General features: G+C 32.3%; 2 protein-coding genes across 4 annotated transcripts; one reads left to right on the top strand and one right to left on the bottom strand.

The window, feature by feature from the left end:
* The first annotated feature begins 7141 nt into the window (after positions 1-7141).
* On the top strand, positions 7142-12297 carry LOC147393316 (uncharacterized). Of its 2 annotated transcripts, XM_086455283.1 has the most exons (4): positions 7142-8362; positions 10703-10763; positions 11868-11995; positions 12088-12297. In XM_086455283.1, the coding sequence occupies exon 1, from the start codon at positions 7325-7327 to the stop codon at positions 8297-8299; it is 975 nt and encodes a 324-aa protein (XP_086311409.1). In that variant the 5' UTR covers positions 7142-7324; the 3' UTR covers positions 8300-8362; positions 10703-10763; positions 11868-11995; positions 12088-12297. The 2 variants fall into 2 exon arrangements, with proteins under 2 accessions (XP_086311409.1, XP_086311408.1); XM_086455282.1 differs by lacking the exon at positions 10703-10763 and having other exon boundaries at positions 7143-8362.
* Positions 12298-15973: 3676 nt separating this feature from the next.
* On the bottom strand, positions 15974-19457 carry LOC147393315 (nucleoside diphosphate kinase 1-like). 2 transcript variants are annotated; one of them, XM_086455285.1, is made up of 5 exons: positions 19411-19457; positions 19234-19327; positions 19106-19154; positions 18731-18962; positions 15974-16285 (listed from the first exon to the last, which is right to left on the bottom strand). In XM_086455285.1, the coding sequence occupies exons 2-5, from the start codon at positions 19282-19284 to the stop codon at positions 16171-16173; spliced, it is 447 nt and encodes a 148-aa protein (XP_086311411.1). In that variant the 5' UTR covers positions 19285-19327; positions 19411-19457; the 3' UTR covers positions 15974-16170. The 2 variants fall into 2 exon arrangements, with proteins under 2 accessions (XP_086311411.1, XP_086311410.1); XM_086455284.1 differs by lacking the exon at positions 19411-19457 and having other exon boundaries at positions 19234-19386.
* Between the last annotated feature and the right edge of the window lie 6300 nt (positions 19458-25757).

The raw sequence follows: 25757 nt of genomic DNA, 5'->3' as shown, positions 1-25757 counted from the left end.
TTGATGAGCAAAACAGTGAACATAAAAAGCAGATTGATTTTCTTTCATGATGAAACTTTTGAGACCATTAAATTATCCTCATATTACTAGTCCTGTCGTAACCTTGTCTACATAATCTTAACATACTTAATCTATGTCTTGAGAATAGTGCTTCAATTGCTACTGTCAACGATAAAGTTGTGTCACTAACATGGACAATGTCAAGAAATCGCTCAATAACACATCCTTTTTATCCACATAACGATTCAGAACTTCCATTTGTTCTTTGATTGATAAGTCATGAGATTAGTCAACCAAGATAGAAAAATATATCATCTCCAAGATCATTGACTATTATATTAATAGTTTCATTTGCAATACAACGCACGATATCCTTTTGTGTATCATGAAATACAATCTTCAGATTCTTTGGAGTATTCTTTAACACGATATTTTTGACAATTTCATTATGATTTGAAAGAAATTGTAGAAGTTCAATAAAGTTTTCATGATTTCTTGAAGACTCGGATTCATCGTGACCCCGAAAGGCTAACCCTTGACGTAAAATAATCTGATACAATTGATTGTTATAGTCAAACGAATTCGATACTCATTTCTACCCTGATCAAATTGTCGAGAAAAAACAACTTCAATGTGTCGACTTTGATTAATTAAATCTTGACATTTCCTCCAAGTTTTGTTATGAGCGTTATTTGGGCCTTCAACATCGATTTGAAATATATATATATTTTTTTTCAATTTGTGAATCCCATGGTAATAAAAGAATTGCCACCGACTTGCTCCTCAAAATCAACTCTCATCAATAGCAACACAAGCAAAATGGAGCGTCTTTTGTAATATTATATTCTAATCAATTTTTAAAATTATCAAACCAAGTTAAATTAAAATGACGTGATACTTTTCCAAATTTTCTTTGTAGAAAATTATGTTCACGAGGTTGACATAGGCCTTTTTGTAAGTATGCTCTTCGAATTTCATCTCGATCTTTCAAATTTTTTATTCGCAATCCAAGATTCGAAAGAAGATCTTCCAGGTTAATTTTAACACGACTATGTTTTGAACATCGTCGTATGTCATCATCACTAGGATCATTCATTGCTCGAGTAATGGATGGTTATTCCAAATTAGACTTTCTTATAAGAAATTTATCCATATCTGATTTACAAATTTAATTTATTTAATTAGATATCAAGATTTTTAACATATTTCTATATATTAAAGATACATATTATTTTATCTTAGAAAGTTATGTAATCCAACGTTGAAAAATAGTTTTACATGTAAAAGAAAGGTAACAAGAATTAATCTAATCTCAATTGCGTAATCAATAATGTCAATGAACAATAAAAATTAAAGTTAATAACATCACAATTTTATAAGTATAATCAATAATCAACAAATGGGACTCTGCCCCTATATATATTCATAAAAGGAATAACATTTCATCAAAAAATTAACAATGGGGCTCCGCCCTCCCTGTATATTTATAAAAGGAATAACAATATATCTTCAATACGTTAACAATAGAGCTCTACCCCCCTGTATATTCAATATTTCATTGATAAGTTAATAATAAGACTCTGCCCCCCCTCTACATTCATAAAAAGAATAATATAATTTCATCAATAAGTAAATAATAGGGCTCTGCCCCCTTGTATATTTATAAAAGAAATATAAACTTTTATTAAATTAACAAGAAGGTTCCGCTCCTTATACAATTATAAAAAGAAATAACGACATAAGTTTAAAGTGAATATCTTTGAAGTTTGAAGTTAATTTCGATGCTTGAATAATAAAATTAGAAAAGTTTTGATCATTGACTGATCAAGGCTTAGGTTGAGTGAAAAATTCCTACAAAATTATACTTGATTGAGTAAAAAATATAAAAGTAATTAATAAAAAGATTAAGAAAAATTATCAAAATATACACATCAACTTTTATTGGTAACACATCAATTAACTGAATTATATTTCACACTAGATAAACAAATATGCACATTATTTATTTAAAAGACTAATATTAACACATCAGTGCCTTTAGCACATCCTATGCTTATGTAATAATAACAAGAAAATACAACACATTTGAAGAAAATATTCATTAACAATTTAGCAAGGTTTATATTAATTCCAACTTTAGAACATGAAATAGATTAATGGCCATGCTTACGAGGTTGAACTTCTTGTAGGTTTGGGTATTTTCCTATTTTTGACGTGGTTGATTTATTCAATGTGACCCACAAAAACATATAGCCAAGTTTGTTGCTCATTTTATAACATTATCTACACCTTATCCCAAACATGGGGGCAAGCAACATGACTCTTATTTCACCATTTAATTTTATAATGAACCACATCTTCATTAATGATGTTATCTCAATATGTTCTCTTAATACTTCCGAACACGTTATTTTTTGGCTTCTTTTCACAGTCTAGTATTTGATTTTTCCCAAACCGCGTCTTGTTGATATCAATCATTGGTCTCCTTTATGTAGGCTTGAACTTTCTCAATCAAACTTCATTTATTTTACCTCCTATCGAGGCAATTCATAAATTATGTTTGAGTGTACCCTTTTTATTGTTTATTTCCTAGTGTTACTGCCCACCTATCTCAATATCCTCATCTCTACTAAGCTCGTTATATGAATAAATTATTTCTTGATTACATAACATTATCCTCCATAAGCATGCTGGTCTTACTATTATCTGGTAAAAAAATTCCTTGATCAGTGGAAGTCGGTTAACTAAGGCTTCATAAGCTCTCAACTTTATTCCAACAACACTAATTTTATGGATCATATCCTCACCAATCACTCCATCTCTACAGATTATTGAAGTTAATTAGCAGACTGATTTCTTTAGGATATTTTTTGTTCGTCAATCTTAACTTACTGCGTATAAGTACCATAATCAAATAATTTAAAAAAAAAAGAGGATAAATACTTGAAAGGGCTTATAGAAGTTATCCGAGGTCTAGTGTAATGAAAGGTTGGGGTTGGACAATACCCGAATCACTGAAACAAAACTTTAAGTGATTAGAGGATAACCTATACTGCATTTGTAATGAAGACAATTTGATGACTCAAGTTCTCTCTATCAGGGAGGACGAAACAATTACACAAGTGACACTTGTTTGGACACTATTTTTGGACTACTATTGTTTTAGTTTCAAGAGTATTTTGGGAATACATGTAGCCATGAAAAAGGGAAATGAAGCAAGGAATCCAATAAGAATACTTTCGTGCTTCTCTTTAATGTTACATCAGAAGGTCTAGATTTAAATGTTACATGACAAAATAATGTTGGTGATTTACTTGGGTTTTGAGTTGGTTTAGGGGGTTGTATTTAAGCAAAAAAAGTGTGCAAGAATTTTTTTGAGAGTTATTTTACTTTCAACATACATAAATTTGCTTATTTGTAATTTGGATTACTTCTCGTTTTCTGAATTCGTAATTATTTTTTTGCTTTGGGTGGTTTAAATCACACCAACACTGAGTACTAAACTCATTAAAAACAGACATATCGACCTCAAGATAAAAGATTCCAACATCAAAGTTGGTTCATCTTTGAAGTTAGTCAGCATTTAAAAAAATATACCAAAATGTTATTCTCTTACACAAATCATCAAACACATTTGACGCAATATACATAAATGCCTAGAATAATAAAAAATCCGTTGATTTCAAAAATCCGAGAAGAAATCCTAGATTTTAAAAATTCCTCCATGAATGAACTTTTAATCTATTCAATCTCATATATCTTTAATCCATCATTTTCAACCTAATCTTAATTCTTAACCTTATCTAAAAAATCCTAGATTTTTTTTTAATTCCATTATTTTTTTATTTTTTAAAAATTCTTATTCGATTTTTCTTTCCAAAATGTCATATTCAAGTTCTTTAATCTCCAATCAAAATTGTATTTAATCTACTCTAACATATCTTTGGTTCATTGTTTTAAACCTAACCTGAACCCCATCCAAAAATCAAATTCTAAGTAGAAAACTAAATCAATATCTAATTTTCAATTTTCATTTAGGGTTCGAAATTTCGAATACCCCCTTCACACACGTAGAGACCCATCACAAAATCAAAATCTCTACAATGGAGAGAGAGAGAGAGAGAGAGAGAGAGAGAGAGAGAGAGAGAGAGAGATTACATACCTAAAAGCAATGGAACACGGAGAAGATGTTGCCAATTAAGAACTCTTTGAGGTTCGAACTCGTGGGGTTCTTCTCGCCTTGTCGGCTGGTGGTGATGGAGAGAGAGTCGTCTAGGGCTTGTAGATCGTGAGAGGGAGTTGAGTCTTGGAGAAAAGACTTAAACCAGTGATGGTTGGTGGTGATGGAGACGGAAGGTTTGCAGATCGAAAAACTAAGAGGGATTTCAGATTGAGTTTTTCTTGTTGTCTTGGAGAAGAGACTTAGACAATATAAAAAAATTCAAAAATTCTGTGGGGCAAACCAATAGAGATGTTTAATTTTTTTTAAATTATTACTACCTCCTTGTTGTTTTCAAAAATTCTTGTAGGGGCGATTGCCCCTACTGTAAATCCGCCCCTAGTTAAGGTTAAATTCCTACAAGCTCAGCAAAGATCAAGACTCAATCAAGAAACAAATAATCTCTCTTGAGTAGACACCACTACTCCACCTAACTTGAGCCATCTTTATACATAGGTTGCTATGTCTATTGTAGAGTAGACAAATAAACTAGTTCTTCTCGCTTCAAAATTTTGATACACCTAAAGATATCATGTGGAGGTCCATCGAACTCACTTAATACGTTTGTCACAACCTCGATCGATTGATCTATCGATCCTATGGTGTTTTGATAGGGATGCATGAAGGGAAACTTATGAAGGGACCAAATGTATGAAATTTCTCTTAAGGCAAATCAAGTGTAAATGTAGATGCAATTAACAAAACTTAAGTTCAATATTTGGGTCTAGACATTTTCAATACCAAAAAAAGGTATTCCCACTTGATTACTCATCCTTTTGAAGGGAAAAATTTCAAGTGGTTAGGTTGAAAATAGTTAATTTTAGAAAATTTTAAATCTGAATTGATTTAAAAAATTATTAAACAATATAAGAGTAGTATTTATGGGCATAGTAAGCAATTTGGTGTATGGCAAAAAATCGTTACTTGATTAATTCAAGTACAATTTAGAATATACATTTAGTAGTTCGTTTAAATATTCGGCCAAAATTTTGAAGAGCAGCAAAAATGTAATTCAAGAATGGTTTGGGTATAATTTGGCTTCAATACTCTAAAAAACTTTCAAAAATTTGTGTGTATATATATTAAAATTTTCATAGTACTCATATCTAAATATTTAGAAAACTCCCCTATCTTTTTAAGATTTATTATTTTTTATATCTTATTTTTCAAAATCATCAATAGTACCCTTCATCTTTGATATTTTTATGCATGTATATCAAACACGTAACACATAAACCTTATTACAAATCAATGACACTTGGATACCTATACACATATTCCATTTTAATATTTATTCTAAAAGAACATATATAGAAGAAAAAAAATTAAAACTAAAAATATATTTTTTCTTACGATTAATCCTACTATTAACACAAATCTTCATAATGCAAAGCTCATACTATTTGAATTAATTGAGTTAACAAGACTCGAGTTCAAAAAATTTGAGAGGAAAGAGAAGATATGTAAAAATAGTGAAAAAACTAATTGTTGATTGATAATCGTGAGATTTGATAATAAATAATGATTGGTGCTATAACAATTAGTGATTGTCTAATGATGAAACATTTAAGTATAAAAAGAAAATATGAAAATATTATAATGTGATATTGAGATAGAATTTTTTTATTATAAAAAATATGGGTTAATTTATTTTTTTAACCCTCTTTGCAAAAAGTAATTTTGATTTATTTAATTTGGGAAAAGAATAAGTCGTGACTGATTCGAAAATGTTCAAAAAGTCAAGAATTTTTAATAAGAATTGAATTGAATGAAAGTTTTAATTGCTTCATGTATCATTAAAAAAAATCAGGTATAATTTGCAAATTATTCGAAGAACTACGAATTATGCTTATGTCTAGCACAGTCATGGTTTTAAAACTCGTCCAAGACCAAGAAGTATCACCTAAGTTAACTCGGTATTGGGGCTGAACGAGACCAACTCACAAACCTATTTGAAACGTCCACATATCGTGAGATAAGCGAGATGTCTTGGACGAGATTTTACAAAATCTTGTACAAGACAAACGATACTTAATAACAATGAATAAATCATGAGACAAACAATATGTATCAGACGAGATTTTCAAAATCTCATACGAGTTAAATGAGACAAATTAATTAAACGTTCTCAACCCTATATTCTTTCACCCAAATTGATTTTTCTTCACCTTCTCAACCAAATGAACAAAAAAAAAAAATATTGGGGAAAAACTTCATTTAATTTAAGACGAAATCAGATGAAGAAGATGAAACATACGTAACAATGTAAATATTTAATTTATTTATTTTGATAGGTATATTATTATTATTTTTTTAATTATATGTTTTTTTGGCTTCATTTTTCAATAAGAATCATTTTTGAATTTTTAAGATTTTTTAAATGGTTAAAAATCATTGTCTCAATGCCAAACGAGACAACTTGAACAAGACGAGACGTATCATCTGAGTTAACTCGGTATTGGGGCTGAACAAGACAAGATGTGAAATCAAGTTTAAAAGCCATGAGCAAGGTTGGAAATTGGAGTGTATATCACATGGATACTCATAATTGCTACCCACAATACCTAAAAAACTCATTTATGGGTGTGGTATGGGTAGGGCTGGCAATGATCTGATTTTGATCCAAAATCCGATTTGTTCCAATCCGAAAAATCATCTACATATTTTGACTAAAAACACAAAACTGAGTAGAAAGACTACAAATCATGGTTTTTAAACTCGGTATCCGTCTCGTCTCGTTCATCTCCGATATCGAGTCGTCTTGGATGAGTTTTCGATATGTTTGAGACATCTCGTGAGATAACTCAAAAAATTGAACGTGAGACATAAAACTAGATCAAAAAATGACTTTGTGAGTTGGTCTCGTTCAGCTCTGATACCGAGTTAACTTCAAATGACTCTGTGAGTTTCTCTAAGTTTCTAACCCTACCCTTCCTGCTTTTCTCCGCCTCGATGGTTAACTAGGGTTTCGTAAGGATACATCCTTTGTGCGAACTCAAAAATAAACTCTATTTATTTTCTTTCTTTCTTTTCGTTTCAAGTTTTGCAGAGACGAAGAAGAAGAAAGAAAAATCAAAGCCTGCTCTAGATATTGATCTCAAATCAATGATCCATCAACATTCCTTGTTTTTTGACAAACTGGTTGAACTTATCCCTGCAAGATTTTATCTCCCAACAGAAGACAAAGAGAAACCATGGTTTCAGGGTTTGAGTAAGGTTGCGAAAGCTTCTGCAAAAAAAGAATCGAGAGAGAACATCAAGAAAGCTCGAAGAGCTCGATTAGATCCTGAGAAATCATTAACAACCCTAGATTTGTTAAAACAAGGCTTTGAAAACGAGAAATCGATTGACGGAAGTGAAAAGGAGACAGAGGTGGTCCAAAAACCCCTTTCTTTGAAGAGCGAAGATCGATCAGTGACTTACGAAGAACTTAGGCAACGACTCCATAGCCGAATTGAAGAGCTTCGATCAAAGCGAAACGCTGACACTTCAGAGCAATCGAAAATCGAGAAAAAAAAAGATTTTCAGCAAGGGAAACGGAAGAGAAACACCGAATCAGAAGAAAAGATATCGAAAGTGGCGAATGATTTATCGGCCAAGTCCGAGAAAGATATTTCTGAGGCTACTGAGGGACTTAACTTTGGTCATGTTAAGATTGGAAATGAAGAAGAACTTGGGAGAAAGAAGAGGAAGCTTTCGAAGTTGCAGACACTTGAAAAGGCAAAGAGATTGGAGGAAGCAAAGAATGATCCCGAGAAAGGCAAGATCATCTCAAAGAAGCATTCGTGGAGCGCAGCAACGAGTAGAGCTGCAGGGGTTAAAGTCCATGATGATCCGAAGCTATTGAAGCAGAGTATAAAGAAGGAGAAGAAGAGGACACAGAAAAGTGCCGAGAAGTGGAAGGAGAGGGTTGAGACTAGGGAGAAGATTAGGTCGGAGAAACAACAGACTAGGTCTGGAAACATAGCTGACAGAATTCATCAGAAGAAGATGCGAAAGATTGCTAAGAGAGAAAAAAAGCTAATGCGTCCAGGGTTCGAAGGTCGAAAAGAGGGTTTTATCAATGAACCTTCAAATTAAATCAGAACCAGAAAAGCAGAGTTTAGTTACAAACATGGGGCTTTAATGTTCAAGGAAGAGAAGGTGAGGAGTTTTTGTTTTGATGACGATTTTTGTTGATGTTTTATTGGATGGGTTTGGTTCAATACCTGGCTTTGATGCATTATGATATTTATATATGAATCTGTGTTGTGCACATTTACTTAGCTTACAAGATTTATGCACCAATAGATACTTAAGAATTCCAAAATACCATCATCACTTATGAGATTGGTACAATCTTGAAGAGCTAGAAAATTTATAGGATTCAACCATAATGACCGAATTCCCATTTCGTGGTTCTTGTCGCGAATTTTAAATCAAGGATTCTGGGTAATCTTTGTTAATAGTCTCTGTGTAATCCTGCATTACCACTGTTTACACCTTATTTCAACTATTTGGATCAGCGGCGTGCATCCTTTCTTATATTCCATCCTTGATGTAATGACACGATCCTCGGTATCCAGAGTTCTTAGTGCGGAGTGGTGTCCCATGTGAGTAGTGCTTTTAGCACCATCAGCCAAATGGTGTGGCCAGCTTCTCTATGTTTTATATTGGAAGCATCCTATTCTGATCTCTCTATTGTTTTATTTAAGAACACTCCTATCGACATTTAATGAAATGGGGATGCTTTGTTATCTTAGTATCTTCTAGTTAGGATTGTAATCCACTCCTCAGTCCCTCTTTTACCACTAGTATGTACAATGGTGAGAAGCTCAACCAGTGTATCCAATGGCACTCCATAGACGAGGATTCAACATTTGAAACTGTCTGCCTTATTTTGCTTAGACCTGGTGTGTATATATATGAGACGTTGCATGCTTGAATTCACCACTCCACCTGTTCATCACTATTCATTACCACAACCGCCACCTGTGCAAATCACTTCTTCCACCTCATCCAGACCATGTGAAAATTACTCTCCACCACCACTACTGTTCCTATATTTTCTACCTCCTTAACTAATGATTGTTGGGTGTAGTGGCCAGGGTGTCATTCCAAAAAGGGTGAGGTTTTGAGCTCAAACTCCCTCGCTGGCCATTCCCCTAGTTCTTTAAGAGGCCAATACACTTGGCACGAGTTGGAAGGGGTGACTCACGTGTCCATGGGAATAGAAGTACCAAGTCTGTATACCTATGTATAAAAAATAAATAAAATTCCACCTCCATCATTCACTGTCACCTCATAACCAGCACCACTGTTCATCATTTAGCAGTGCCGCCATTACTAACAACCTTCTCCTTCTTTATCCTCATTATCACCAGTTCCATGTCTCTCCCTCCACCTTTGCTAGTTCATTACCATTCTCTACCACCAGCATCAATGCTACATCCAATTTCCCTGACAAACCCCTCCACCTCATCGTCACCACCACCTGTTTATGAGTCTGCCACTACCTGCAACAGTATATGAGTAAAACATTGCTTCCAGTCATCAGTGTTTCACACCAAACTCGTTGCCATGACCCTTTTATTCATTCTTTGATTATTATATTCTTAGGGATTGTTTGGTAACCATTCTGACAATCCATTATAGGGCATAGAATCCATTATGAGCCTTATAATGGATTATAGGTCTAAATGAAGTTGTTTGGTAACTAGAGACATAGCTGTTTCTTTAAGAATGAGAATGGGCTTACTTTAAAATAAAAAAAATAGAAAATACCTGTTTAAAGAATGAGAATGAGAAAAGTTGGTTTTGCGGGTTTGGGCAGATTCACCTTCTCAACCAATAAAATATATCTCCCTTTTTCTTCAGTTATCTTTCAACCAGAAATTGAAAACTCTCTCTCTCTCAAATCTTCTCTTACCATTATTGTGTTTGTCCTGTGAGATTCACTCTTTAAGCCTTAAAATTGATTCCGTTTGGTGGGATATTGGCCTTGTACAATGTCCAGAGGTAGTTATTATTTCTGGTATCTAGTAGAGAATCACTAATATGAAAGAGACACTTAAACCATCTTCATATCTAGAGAAGTAATGCTAACCGAGAACAACAAAGCCAAAATCACAGAATTAAAGCTCTTTATGAATGTCATTATTATTGCTTTTGTTATGTTTGATTATATTTCTACGAGAGGGATTGTATTTCGTTGTAAGGTTTTTATATATTTAGACATATATAGTTGATAGTTATTGAATAATGATGAATGCATGCAGTGTTGGTACGCGTCTGATGTGGCAAGGGCACAGAACCGCACATCTTTTTTCCTGTATATCCTGATGAAAAAGATCTATGGTTCTGTACCCTTGCCACGTCAACCGTGTGCCAAAATCGCGTGTACCAAAAACATCTATGCTCTGATTGCAAATCTAGATTTCATTTATTTTTTTATATCTGGGAGTGAATTCTCTATTGAAATTTTTATTTTTATGGTATGTACAGGATTGTAATGGTAGATTCCATTAACATAATGAATGGATATTATTTTTATCGGAAAGCAAAGGTGGGTATTGAAGCCAAGTTTCCAGCTCACCATTCACTCTTTCTCATCATTTGAAAATTTTCCAACTTTTTTTTGGATTGGAAACAATTTATCTTTGATATGCAATTAATCTTCAGCTTGTTTTGGAGAAACTGGAACTTAAATCACATTGTCAAAATTTCTTACCAGATGTTTAGAAATTTAAAATAAATTTTTTTTTTTATAATTTTGTGAAAAAAGATAGATGAAACAACTTTTCGAAAAATAGATGTAACAAGAACCAATTATGTATTCTTTTTAACCAAACCTGTTCTGTAGAAACAATTTTTTTATGGGAATTAATTTTAACTGTTTGGTAACATTTCTCCACTAATGGTTTTTGTCCGAATCAATTATTAACATAAAATCAAATCTAGTCATAATGGTTACCAACCTTTACCTTCTCCAGAAAGAAATGAAAAATGCTGTTAATTTGTCCGTTAAGTCTTGGTCTTCATTAACTTGCTGTCTACCAAATATTCGTTCTCCTTGGACAATTCTCCTCACTCGAGGAGGAATAGCTAAGAACGAATAAAAATGGAAATTCGGTACCATTGTTGACGTATTATGGGCAACAAGGACTTTAATACATATGAAAATAAGAGTAGGCTAGAAATACGAGGGAAGTGTATGAATAACGATGAGATTCATAAAAAATGGTGGATGAACGCTAATGACAATCAGCGCTAAAGGATAGTTGTTCGTCTGCTGCTGCTTTGTGGGTTTATAGTTATTATTATTCTCTTTTTCAATCACACATTGTTTTCCATGTTATACCACAATCATATTACTTACACCTCCATTGATTTTCAGTTCATTCTTGTGTTCTTGTGATCATTTTGTTTTTCAGTCAAAATTTTGAGATTCAAACGAACATGTGTAATGTTTTAATAATTCTGTTTCTTGATGTTTGAAACCAAACAAATTGGTTTCAGTGGTTAGTGATGATCTCTAATATTGGACTGGGATGTTAGCTAAATCTTAAGAATTACTTGTACTGAGATTTTCTTTTTCATCTCTGAAATATATTATACATTCTTTCTTCAAAGTTCAAACTGAATTGGATCACATAATCTCCATACTCAGCCAACAACCAAGGACTCGACTTGGAACCCAAATCAATCATCAAAGATGCCAATTCCACCACGTGCTGCTACCCTTCTTGCAAGGGAAACCCCACAACTAATGAGTGGATCCCTGCTGCACCTGATACGGTAAACTATTGCAAATTTAATAATTCATTTATGTTGTTTTTAGTCGGGTTAGTAGCTCATTTAATTTAAGTTAGTAGCATTGTTGTGTTCAGATGATCTTATATTCTGACAAGCCCAATAGGAGTGATAACTGAAGGGATGTATCCTCTGAATGCGAGACGAAGCACATCATCTTAATTATCTTCGACTGTGGTGTTGTCAATATTGCAAATCTGCGTGTTCGAGAGCATTTGGAGGTTTAATATTTCAGGCATGTGTTCTGGATTTCAATATATGCATTTTATATGATTTTTCCTCCTCAATTTACTGGGTAGCAATAAAAAACATACAACGCAACCCTCAAAGGCATGGAATTTTTTTATTTTTTTATTTGGAATCATTTGATCCATTTTCTCTTGTTGGAACCCTTCAAAAATAAATTTGCACTTATATTAAGCTGAAGATAGATATTCCTCATTTTCAGAAGATGGAAATGTAGATCAGGGAAAATTGTTGAGTACCCACATATAAAAAAAAATCAGCTTTGATGGGTGATTTCAAGTTAAGAAATTTGCGTTTTATGAGAAGGCCTCAGGCTGTCGTTGAAGCACACAATAAAAAATTGTCTAGACGTCATGAAGGCTGATTCTTGGTATGTAGGCCTAGCAAGAGTGGGCTATGCATCATCAAGTGTGTCAACTAAATTAGAAATTGAGATTAAAAAAAATGTGGGGTTTTAGAGTTTCTCGTTTCTGCTTGAAAGCTGAGAACAAGGTTTCCTAAATCCTAATCTAAGGAGAATTAGCTTGACCCTGACCGAACTCATACATACATCAGTTATTTCTAAATAGAACATTTAAAATATCACACATAAGAAGCAAGTCATACCTGAAGTTATAAATCCAAAACGCAAAAGAGGTAGACCTCTGTTTTTAATGTCCGATCCTAATCTCAAAACTTGCGGATAAAGAATTACATAGACCATGGGGGAGCCAGTATTTTTCCCATGGGGGCAACTAAGAGAAGAATTTGTTTTGTGGGGGCAACTTAGATTGAAATAATAGTTTGTGGGGACAATTAAATGTAGTAAAAGAAAAAAAAAAATGGGTAGAAGCAGTAGGGGAGGATTTTTTTTATCCGCCTAAATATTTGTTACAATAACTCCTTAATCTATTGACTTCAAAAATTCTTGTGGGGGCAAGTGCCCCTACTATAAATCGGCCCCTAATGAATTGTTAAGGGAAAAAAAATTAAATATTCCAAAAGGTGAGGGAGAACTCTCAAAACAAACCACAATGCTTTAGCAAAAAATAAAAATAAAAATAAGAATAGGACATGGTCTATATCTTCTCTTTACCTCCTCCTTCCTCCATAGCCCGGTTTTCACGTCATAAAATCCACGCCATTTTTAAAGATGAATATTTCTCCATTGTTTAAAGTCCCCACAAAATGTTTCAAAGTTCGTAGTGAACTGATCTGTTAGGATTTGTGTCAACAAAACTCACCCCTAACATATTATAAATTTATAATAGTGCAAAATAATAGATTGGCTATCTCAACAACTCCCATCTTACTTGGACCCAACATTCCTATTGGTCCACATGTAATGAAGGGCATCCGAAAACATGATCGATCTGTTGTTTTGAAATTTGTGCGCTAAACTGATGAGCCAATGGTATGATGCCATGTGTACTGAAAATTTTCGCTCCACTAACCAATCACTATTGCTTTTTAAATACACATGGCACCATGCCATTGGTTCATAAGCTTAGCACATAAATCAAGGACCAATAGGAATGTGGTCCCTCAGGGATCTCCAAAGTCCTTTTATTTTATTTTTAGCGAAGCAGCTTATTTGCTTTGTAAAGCCGTGTTTAGTTTTACTATTTCATTCATCAAATTGGTATGGTATAAGAAAAAGTTGGTGTGGTAATAAGAATTATATTAAATGAACAAATTGAAATAATTTTGAATGGAAAAAAAGCGGAGATAATTTTGTCACTCTAATAAAACTTTCTTTGTGTTTGCCCACTTATCTCATCATTGAAAACAGAGTACCAATTTGCTGTAAAGGAATTTCTGTGCTAACTGATGAAGCAATGACATTATTAAGGATGATTGGTTGGTGAGGAGAAAATTTCGGAGCAGTCGAGTTCGGTATTTTAGAAATTTTTTAATACACATGGCACCATACAATTGATTCATCAGCTTAGCACAGAAATTCCGTAACAGCAACTTTGTACTCTTGAAAACACATCAGTAATTCATCTTCCCCCCTGCATAATTGGGCAATTCAATGAACTAATCAGTAATTTGCCAATTAGTTCCGTCCCGCCTTCAATCTTCAAATCTCAAGAACAAGATAAGGTAGTTAGGGAAGTTGAAAATGATGATTTTTTCCAGAAGATAGGTTTATTAGAGAGAGAGATAGAGAGAGAGGTTGGGAAGAAGTGAAGAATAACACGTTGAGTAACTTCTTTTGGTTTTTTTAAATTTAAAAGTGCAATCATCCAAATAAAGTGCAAGGAGGATTTTTGAAGTAATGGGTGCAATCGATTCCAGGTGGTTTGCAAGCAGTCACCCCCTTTGCATTAACATGAAATTGGCAAAGCATTTGACTGCAAAGAACACCCCAAATCTTTCTTCTTTATAAATAAATAAATAAAAAGGCGATCAAGGTGACTGCTAAAGACACCCAAAGAATACAAAAGGATCAAGGCACCGACAAGAAGCACACCTAATGACATCTCTCACCAATTCATCAAAGTAAACCCACTCCTTCAACCACCTCCACAAAACAACTATGGGCATACCCGTACAATCTCAAATAGCTTTCCCTTTTAATTTCTGTGAGATGGATTTTGAAATTGAAAACCAGCCAAGCTTTACAGGAAGAAGAGGTATGTAAATCAAAATTTTCATTCATCTTTCTAGATTTACTTTTGTGCTCGGCTTTTGGATAAAAAGGATAAAAGATGTTGAGAGAGAGGGACATTTCCTTCAACCATTGCAGCTGATGATGCTATGCTGAATCTGATGTGCATGGCCAATTATTTTATTTTATTTTAATTCATGAGATATTATTTCATACAAGAATATGATCTTTCTACATGAATTTTCAAGTGTACTCAAAATGTAAACGGTTTATTCGTCAAACAAACGATTTGCAAGGAAAATATTTTTCCTGCAATAAATCATAACATGCCTTGACACCCTAATGTTTGAGAGCTGCCATTGGCTCCCCAACTTTTACTTCTGACACCCCAATCAAGAATAAAAAAAAATAAGTAAATGTTTGAGAATAAGTAAAAGGTGGGGAGCCAATAGTACATCTCCCTCGGATTTTGCTAGATTTCAATTTTTTGGGTTTAAGATTTTACATGAGCCTAATCATAACTGTAAACTACTATGAACTAAGTGTGATAATGTTTTGTAATGTTGAGAGAATAATTTGAGCCAAACCTTTGTAATGTTTGAATGGTGTGTTTTAATCTTTAATTGGGGAATGATACATAATTTAAGAAATTGGGGTGTAAAAAGTAAAATTTGGAGTGCCAATAGAAGCTCTCTAATGTTTTAATGTCAGCATAATTATCAACAACCATCTAGTGGTGGGGCATTTTCCTCTATGTTTTGAATCAATGAAGTCTGTATCCCTACGTCTCTCCCTCTCTAAATGCCGTAGTTAAAAATTCAAGTTGATTCGTCAGAAAGTACTTTACAATCACTAATCCTTTGAAAAACTTATGATGACTTGTTCAATATGAAGAATCGGTGAATTATGCCCTATTGAATCTATTAGATTATGCTTCTATAAACATTTACACTTCAACATGATACACCCATGTGTAAGGTTTTGATGATTTATGCATCTAGAGATCCTTGGTTGGGCAGTAGATCTTCAAAGTTAACACCCAAACACCATCCCGACCACCCAGACAATCCTATATTGCTGGTCAGCACATTTCATCCACTATAAAAACTAGCTGAGACATTCACTTGTTTTAAATCATAGTTTTCACCATGAGAAACAATTCCTTAAAAAGCAATGATCATCATCATTATCACAGTAATAATATTAATGATCATGATATTCATGTTCACACTCAATGCAAATCATAAAAATCTAGGAAGAATTTAAGTACCATTAGGCCAAAATCTGGAGAAACTGGCAGGCCACATGCAGGAGCAGGCTTTTACTCGTAGATCCAAGGATGGAGGCTGTTCTGCCAGCTTACAGTTCCATCGGGGAACCACAGTGAAATCTCTTTTCTTGCACTCTCAACAGAATCGCTGCCATGAATGACATTCCTGCAAAGAGAAAAATAAATAAACTCTCATCCATAAAATCTCTAGATCAACCAAGAAACCAATCCAAAACTAGTTAAACCATTCACCTTCAAGAATTTTGCAAAATTATCTTGTTTATATTTGGCCCCAAAAGATTATTTTATTTCTTACTATTCAATAAAATGAGAAAATGATGAAAGTTGCGAGTTTGGTTACAAAAATGATGATGGTTTTGATAATTATATGTTCTCCGTTAGAAAGCATAATAATGATGCAACACTCTCGTGAATATATTTCTTTATTTGTACAACTTGGATGTCTCACATTGTTTTGAAAAAGTATATGATTGATGGGGACATGGTATCATATCTATGAGATGGATGAGATTTACATTCAAATGTTTATTCTTAGAACATATTGATTTACCTTATATGTGGGACCACCAACCAATAGCATGTTGCCAAAATAAAAAAAGAACCATACATTTCTTTTAGGGAATCTCCTAATTGTTCCAAAACACAGCTAGAAAAAGATTCTTTAACTAAAATGAATTTTATTTAGATCTAGGATATCTATCAAGAAATTTTCGTAACTCGGAAGAAAAAAAAAATCTTGCTTGAAGAAACAAAAACTCTTATCTTTTCCCTCCACGAGTGATGAGGACCAATGCTTATAAATTGCAATAGAAATGGATATCTCATTTCCTCCCAATCAAGACCTGAGGCCCAGATAAGACATATGCTTCCTTTACAAGGCTCATCAATTCAATGTCTACCAACAACTTGCCATCTCATGTTGGTCTTTGTCGTGAGCAGGTAAGGTTACAAAATCTCAAAATCACTGATACTGAAGTCAAACTTACAAGCTAAAACTAATCAACTGATCTCAAGACTTTGTGACCATTTTCAATTCTTCTTTTTCTAGTCATAAAACAATTGATAACAAAAAGAAATATAAGGGTGTTTGGAAAGAGAGAAATAAAAGGGTGTCTAAGGGTAAATAGAGGACTTCCCCTACCGAGTTTATGGAAATCTTGGGCTTGCTCTACTTTTGGTCAAAGCTGAACAAAGATTTTACGGGGTTTTCTTTTTCAGATTTTGTCTTTAGATGGGATTATTTATGTGCTTCATGAGTCTCTAAAGGCTTTCGTTTTTTTCCTTCTTTATTTAGGGGCTATCTCAGCTGGTTGTATCTTTTACTTCTTTATTTATTGAAATCTTTACACTTATCAAAAAAAAAAAAAATTCAATTGATGACAGGATTCCAAATGGAGGGAGCAGTAAAACCCAAAATGACATGCCAAATATGAGATAAAATTTGATGGAGTGTAAAGTTAAACGGCAAACTTCATTATTAGGGAACTAATTATACATAGGGATAAGATTGATTGAGGAAGATGTTGCCCATAGAAACAAAGCTAAATGGTTAATGTGGCAGAGTATTTCTTGAGTAATATGTGACAAATACATTCTATAAAAGATAGTAAGCTATTCTTTATGGAGCTAAATGTTTGAAAGTTAAGAAGGAACATGTTAATACATTGAGCCTGACAGAGATGAGTACATTGAAATGGATAAGTGGAAAGATTAGAAAGATAAAATTAGATGAAAATAAATGTAGTAATGGCTACAACATGACGAGGAACTAATATAAAACCAACTGGGATGGTTTGGGCATGTTCAACGAAGACTGATTACAACCCCAATTTAGAAGAAATATTCAGGTTGAATATCCTAAAAGAAGAAGAATATCCAAAAGAACATGGACAGAGGCAGTAAAAGCATAATGAACTCTTTCTCAAGAATATCCATGAATAGCTCAAAGCCGCAAAACATTGAACCTTTTCCTCGACTCAGACACTAGGGCTTGAAATGGAATGGACCATAACCAAGACCAGCTCATATTTGGTTCTGTTCAGTTATAAATAGTCTGAACCTACAGGTTTGGATTCCTTATTAACCAAAACATGATGATAGTCTTTACATGGAAGTGATGTGGGGCCACAACACATACATGAATGAATCCAGATCGAACCCAATTCAGTTGCAAATAGGATTCAAATCCTCATAGATCCAACACATTTCATGCACGGTACCAGTAACATATCCACTGTTCCATTGGTACCCTTCACATCAAACATTTAACATGGTTTTAAAACTTGTCCGAGACCGAAACGTATCACCCTAGTTAACTTGGTATCAGAGCTGAACGAGACCAACTCACAAGTCACCTTTTTTACCAAGATTTAATACCTCATGCTCATTTTTTTATTTTTTGAACGAGACATCTCAAACATATCTGAAAACTCGTCCAAGTCCAAGACAACTCAGTTTCGGGTCTGGTTGGGACGAGATGCGAAACCTAGTTTTAAAACCATGACATTTAACCAATATTTTAAGTAATGTAGTAGTTATTATAGATGGAATAATTAAGATAATTTCACCAATTAGGGTTACAAGAAATTACCTGCCAATCTCGACAGCAAAATCACCGCGGATGGTTCCGGGGGCAGATTCCGATGGGTTGGTAGCTCCGATGATCTTACGACCAGTCGTCACGACATTCTTACCCTCCCAAACCATTGCAACAACAGGACCAGAGATTATATAATCAACCAATCCATGAAAGAAGGGCTTCGATGACAGGTCCTCGTAGTGCTTCTCGGCAAAAGAGCGATCTACATTCATTAGCTTCAACCCTGAAAATCGATATTTCAAACTCCCCATAAATTCCCAATTTTTTTTTTTTTTTTAATATCAAAAATCGAACTTGTGACCAAACAGATAACTCAAATTATTATTATTTTTTTTTTAAACAAGGGGGTTAGAATTAGATTATTACCTTTCAAGTAGAAACCCTTCTTCTCAAATCTACTGATGATCTCACCAACCTGAAACAATCAGATATCTGTCAGTTAAGACTTAAGAGCATCAATGTCCATAAATGAAACCCCAGAGAAAGAGACGAACAAGGCCTCTCTGAACACCATCAGGCTTGATCATGATGAAGGTCTGCTCCATCTTCCTCTCTCTGTTCTTCTTCTCAAGCCCTGCAACCTCAAAGCTGTGCAATTGTACAGAGCTTTTATATAAGATAAAAAAAAAAAAACGTAACCCTAAAATGATCACTCTTGAGTCATGACTCACCTCTAGTACCATACGAGAGATGAGCCGTGCGGTTATCCTCTTTGCTCTCTCCCGTTAAACGGGGTGGGATATTATTATATAAAAAATTGTGATTAAAAAGATAAAAAAAAGATGAAAAATAATAAAATATATTAAAAAGATAAAAGTGAAAATATAATAAAATTAGAAAGATAAAAAATAAATAAAATAAAGTAGGCCTCAAAAAGATATAGATTAATAAAAAAATATATTATTAAAAAAATTTGATATTAAAAAGATAAAAGATGAAAAATAATAAAATAGATTAAAAAAGTAAAAGAGAAAATATAATAATTTAGGGGAGAGGGCATCCTCTTTCGGGTTAAAGGGGTAAAAGTAAAAAAAAGTCGAATTGAAGGGGTATTATTAAAAAAAATTGAAATTAAGTGGGTAAAAAATGAAAAATAATAATAGTGGATTAAAAGTAGAAAAAACAAATAATAAAATTAGAAGATGTGAAGAATAAAGAAAATAAATTGGGTGGCATGATATTATAGTTTGATGGAGGTTTAACCCCAAAAATTGTAAATAATAGGAGATTTGTCTAGAGGGATTTGTCTCTCACAACACTGTAGATGATTGGATATTTGTGTTAGCCATTGTTCCAATTCAAATGGGCATCCTCTCTTGGGTTAAGGGGGCAAAAGTGACAAAAAAAAAGTTAGAGAGGTATTGTCATAAAAAAATTGAGATTAAAAAAATAAAAGATAAAAAACAATAATTACTTAAAGGGGGTAAAAGAGGAATTATAGTAAAATTAGATATTTAAAGAATAAATAAAATAAAGTGAATCCCAAGAAACTATATTTTGATGGAATGTGTATTATTAAAAAATTAGATTAAAGGGTTAAAGATGAAAAATAATAAAGTAAATTAAATGGATAAAAGATAAAATACAACAAAGTTAAAGGAGGGGCATCATCTTTCGGTTAAGAGGATAAAAGTAGAAAAAAATAGAGTTAGAGGGGTATTATTTAAAAAAATGATATTAAAGGGGTGAAAGATAAAAAATAATAAAATTGAATAAAATGAGTAGAAGAGAATATAATAAAATTAGAGGAGGTGAAAGAAAATGAAGTGAATTCTATGAAATTATACATTAATGTGAGGGGTATTACTAAAAAAATTAAGACTATAGGGGTGAGAGATGAAAAATAATAAAATGAATTAAAGAAATAAAAGAGAAAATATAGTACAGTTCGATGATAGGTTTAAGCTACAAAACTGCATTGTTGTCTCCTACAACACTATGGTTGATTGGATGTTTGTGTCACACACAATTGTTTCAACTCAATTGTATTTTATTATATAGATGTATATGTGAAAGCACTATAGGATCATGGTTTTTGAACCCAGTTTCCATCTCGTCCCGTCCAGCATGGAAATAAAGTTGACTCGTTCGAATCATCTAATCATTATAGTTGATATAATTTTTTGGACAATGACTGTGAATGACTTTTTATTGAGAATATGTATCGGATAGTCCTCTAATAAATCATACGGACTATTTAAGTCTCACTTAATAAAATATTAACTTATTAAGAATCTTTTGAAGATTTTTTTAGGAAAAATATCTGAAATACCCTTTTAACAACTTTACACAGTGGTTTGATCTAAAAATATATACCAAGTCAAATAAAAAACTTTGACCAATTTATTTGATCATTAATATTTCTAAGAAAAATTAAAAAAATAGATATTTTTATTTATTACAAGTTATTTTTAAATTCAATATAATTTTATTTGACTCATTTAAGTCGACTTGTTAATTTTTGAGTTGAATCAATTCAATGAACATTCAAGTTGAGTTTTAAAATTATGTTTTAATTATTGAAAATTATTTATATATTTTCATAAATCTAACATACATAAATCAAATCAGTTTGATGGTGATAATGATTATTCGCATCTCCATCACCATCTTTGTTGTATATTATCATCTATGTGAGTTAAAGATTACTAGTTTTGGGAAGAGAAAGTAAGATATTTTTTCATTTATATTTTTTTTCATTATTATGTACGAGATGACCATAATCAAGGGGCTTTTTCATTAATTTTAATACAGATGAGTCCCTAAATATTCTCAAATAAATATATTTCTTTAAATCTCAAAAATTGTTATAAGAGTAGTTACGATATTTTTACTTCAAAAATCCTTTTACGCTAATATTTGATAAAAAAAAGAGTACTAAAGAGTATATATTTTTTGTAAAGAACTTTTTGGTACATATTTTAAAAAAATAGGTCTCGCGGTCACTATGTTTTTTGATAAATTTATATCTAAAATTAATTATATAAATAATTATTATATTATTATAAAAGAAGGTTTATTAAATTCTCATTTGTAAAATCCTATTTTTATCTTGATATATAATATTTAAATTATTAAAAAATTAATTATTTTAAATAAAACATCAAATACAATTGATTAGCTAAATCCTCATAACTCGTCCAAGATTTTTAACACATTGGGTGAGTCATCTCAAAAAATATCATAGATAATTCTATAAGCCAAAAATATTTAAAGTTAGGTCCAACACCTTCTTGTAAATAGACCCAAATATTAATAAACTAGATTACGTTTGGATTAGAGTTTTTTATTTGAATAGGATGGATCAGTATTTTGAGGCCCAAATAGAATTTGTTTTGTTTATGTTTGAGATCAAACCCAACCAATGTAAAGGAATTTTTGGGTGATACAATGTTTTTAGTTCACCTGATCATAGATGTGTAAACAATGTAATTACTTTGATTATTTACTTCCTACCATCCGATTCAAGCATTTTCATCAAGAATATTAATAGCATAATTTTGTGTGGGTTCATGTGCACTGATGAAAAATATTTTTAATAGTTTTTAGAAATCACCAATTTTTAGAGTGAGAGTTTGATGCGAGCTTACAATCCGAAAAATAACTTTGATTGATTATTTTCTACCGTCAGATTCAATCATTTTTATTGGGAATGTCAATAGCATGCTTTGGGGTGGTTCTTGTCCATTAATTAAAAATGTTTTTAACATTATTTAGAAATCACCAATTTTTGAAATGTGAGTGTTTGATGCAAGCTTACAATCCAAAAATCAATTTTGATCGATTATTTCCTGTCATTAGATTTAAGCATTTCATTGTGAATGTTAATAGCATGTTTTGGGTGGGTTCCGATCCACTAATAAAAAATATTTTTAACAATATTTTTAGAAAATCACCATTTTTTGAAGTGTGTTAGTTTGATGCGTGCTTAAAACCCAAAAATTAAATTTGATCAATTGCTTCCTACCATCGAATTTTAGTATTGAAAATATTAATAACATGCTTTTTTTGGATGGATTCTTGTCCATTAATTAAAAATATTTTTAACATTGTTTAGAAATCACTAATCTTTGGAATGTGAAAGTTTGGTGCAAGCTTACAATCCAAAAACCAACTTTGATCAATTACTTCCTGCCATTAGATTCAAGCATTTCATTGTGAATGTTAATAACATGCTTTTGGGTGGGCTCTGATCCACTTATGAGAAATATTTTTAGAAATCACCAATTTTGGAGTGTGCTAGTTTGATGCGTGCTTAAAATCCAAAAAACAAGTTTGATCAATTGCTTCCTGCCATCGAATTTAAGTATTGAAAATGTTAATAACATGTTTTTTTTTTATGGATTCTTGTCTATTAATTAAAAATGTTTTTAACATTGTTTAGAAATCATCAATTTTTGAAATGTGAAAGTTTGGTGCAAGTTTACAATCCATAAACCAACTTTGATCGATTACTTCCTGCCATTGGATTCAAGCATTTCATTGTAAATGTTAATAACATGTTTTTGGATGGGTTCCGGTCTACTAATGAAAAATATTTTTAACAATGTTTAGAAATCACCAATTTTTGGAGTGTGAGAGTTTGATGCGTACTTAAAATTCAAAAAATAACTTTGATCAATTACTTCCAACCCTTGGGTTTAAGCATTTTCATTGGAAATGTTAATAACAAGTTTTTTTGTGGGTTTTTATCCATTAATTAATAATATTTTTAATATTGTCTAGAAATCACCAATCTTTGGAATATGAAAGTTTGATACAAACTTACAATCCAAAAATCAACTTTGATCGATTACTTCCTGTTATAAGATTCAAGTATTTCATTGTGAATGTTAATAACATGCTTTTGGGTGGGTTCCGGTCCACTAATGAAAAGTGTTTTTAACAATGTTTAGGAATCACCAATCTTAGGAGTATGAGAATTTCTATGTGAAATCGCCTCGACCCGTTTTCACTAAATAGCTCAAGGGGTCCGATTGATAAATGAGGGATTTTGAAAGATAGGAGTCGTCACCTAGTTTAGGTCTAGGAACCAATAATAACTCCAAATGAATATAGATTGGTCAACGGATCAGACATATGGGTAAGGAGTCAGATTACGGGTTTCGAAAGGTGCTAAGCACCAAACCCGCCCGATCAAGATTATCGGTCTCTACTACGATCCAAAATCATCCTATGGTCAACACACAAAGACTATGGTCCAATCATCATCATCAACTTATGTCAGATTTACCAAATGAATCCTATGGTTAAGATTCTCCCATTATTACATGATTCCTTAAATTCCATAAAAAATAGAAGGGTTTGAAAAAGCCCTGATTAGCTCCATGATCTAAAATCAATTAAGAAATCCCACATGCAAGTATTTCCCAAATGATCCAAAGTAGAAACTGTCAAATTAAAACTCATAAAATTTTCAAATTGGGAATATGAAGTTTTTCAAATTAGAATTCAAAAAAAATATATGCTGAATTCTCAAATTAAAAATTTAAAAGACATATTCTCCAAATTAACAAGTTTCAATAAATGTAAATTTTTGAATTAGGAACTCCCAAATTTCCATATGAATGTGAATCTTCTAAATATAAAAATGCAGAATCTTCTAAATTGGAAAATTGTTAAAATATAAAATTTCTAAATTAGAAACTTATGAATATATTATCCCAAAATAGAAAATTTAGCAATCCCATATTAGAAAGTTTTCAAATATGAATTTTAAATGATCTACAAATAATTTCCAAAAAGAAGAATTATATAAACAATGAAGTCCCAAATTGAAAGCTTATGGATTTGTCAAGAGTCACCCAATTGGAAATTTACCAAACAACAAAGCATCCAGGATATTATATTTACCAAATTGGAGATTGACAAACCTCATTGCATAAAATTTCAAATTCGAAGAAGAAATCCACACTCACCAATTTATCATAAATCTATTGTAAAAATCATATGGAACCATCATGCTTAAACACAAAGATCATGTTATCACGAACTCATAAAAAAGATGCATAAATAATACTCCTCTAATCCTATCAATATGCAAAGGCAAATAAATATATATATAATATATATATATATAATATATATATATATATTATTTTATTAATCCTATCGGCATGCAAAAATAACTAATAAAAAATATAAAAAAGATGCATAAAACATAGTCTCCTAATACTATTAACATGCAAAAATAAAAAAGAATAAAAGAGAAAAGAGAGGCATAAAAATATTCTCCTAATCTTATCGATAAAAAAATATAGAAAAAAAAATACATAAACTAAAAATATCCACCTAATCCTATCAATATGTATATAAAAAAAAAAGGAAAATGCATAAAAAAAACATTTTACTAATCCTATTGATATAGAAATAAAAAAGAAAATAAAGAAAATAAAGAAAATGCATCAACAATATTTCCCTAATGAAAAATGGTGTTGTGAAGAATGAGAACACAAAAAATAAATAACATAAAATAAAATATGAAAAAAAAAAGAATAATAATAAATTAACCTATAGAGAGATGATAGTGGTTAATTCCTTCATGTACGACTTGTGAGTATCCGCCGAGGAAGATGAAGGCAGCGAATGGGACTGCAATGGACCTTGTGGCAGAAACAAATTGAAGAGTATGGTTGGATAGGAAAGACGTGGAGAGGGTGAATTCAGTAAAAGCTGGGACGTTATAGTGCAGTGGGATCAATAAGAATAAGAAGATGCTGTGATTTAATGAAAGGATGGACTGTTGTAGAAGGAGAAAGGTGAGGGTGATGGGGCTGAACGTGAGAGTGGCTGCGAGTGGTGGCTGAACGTGAGAGAAGCTATGAGTAATGGTTAAATTGTAGGTTTAATGGAGATGATGGGGGCATCAATGGTGTTAGAGATGGGGGATGTGAGTGGTAATGAAGAAGAAGGGGCTGGGCAGAGAGAGATGAGTATTAGGAAGGTTGGCAGTGTTGAGGACGTGAAGAAGAGAGGAGGGTTATGTTGCAGACGTGGAGAAGAGAGGTTGACTGTGTTG

Source organism: Akebia trifoliata, chromosome 10 (genome assembly GCF_017979445.1).
Source record: "Akebia trifoliata isolate Shusen 1 chromosome 10, ASM1797944v1, whole genome shotgun sequence".
In the NCBI taxonomy this organism is placed as follows: domain Eukaryota; kingdom Viridiplantae; phylum Streptophyta; class Magnoliopsida; order Ranunculales; family Lardizabalaceae; genus Akebia; species Akebia trifoliata.
The sequence above is the reverse complement of the archived record's forward strand: the minus strand, read 5'-3'. Positions and strand labels throughout refer to the sequence as shown.

Bases quoted from the DNA above. Each gene is read 5' to 3' on its own strand.
- LOC147393316 (XM_086455283.1), top strand. From the start codon at position 7,325: ATGATCCATCAACATTCCTTGTTTTTTGACAAACTGGTTGAACTTATC.
- LOC147393315 (XM_086455285.1), bottom strand. From the start codon at position 19,284: ATGGAGCAGACCTTCATCATGATCAAGCCTGATGGTGTTCAGAGAGGC. The intron at 19,155-19,233 runs GTTCGTCTCTTT...TGATTGTTTCAG, and splicing joins ATGGTGTTCAGAGAGGCCTT to GTTGGTGAGATCATCAGTAG. The intron at 18,963-19,105 runs GTAATAATCTAA...ATCGATTTTCAG, and splicing joins GAAGGGTTTCTACTTGAAAG to GGTTGAAGCTAATGAATGTA.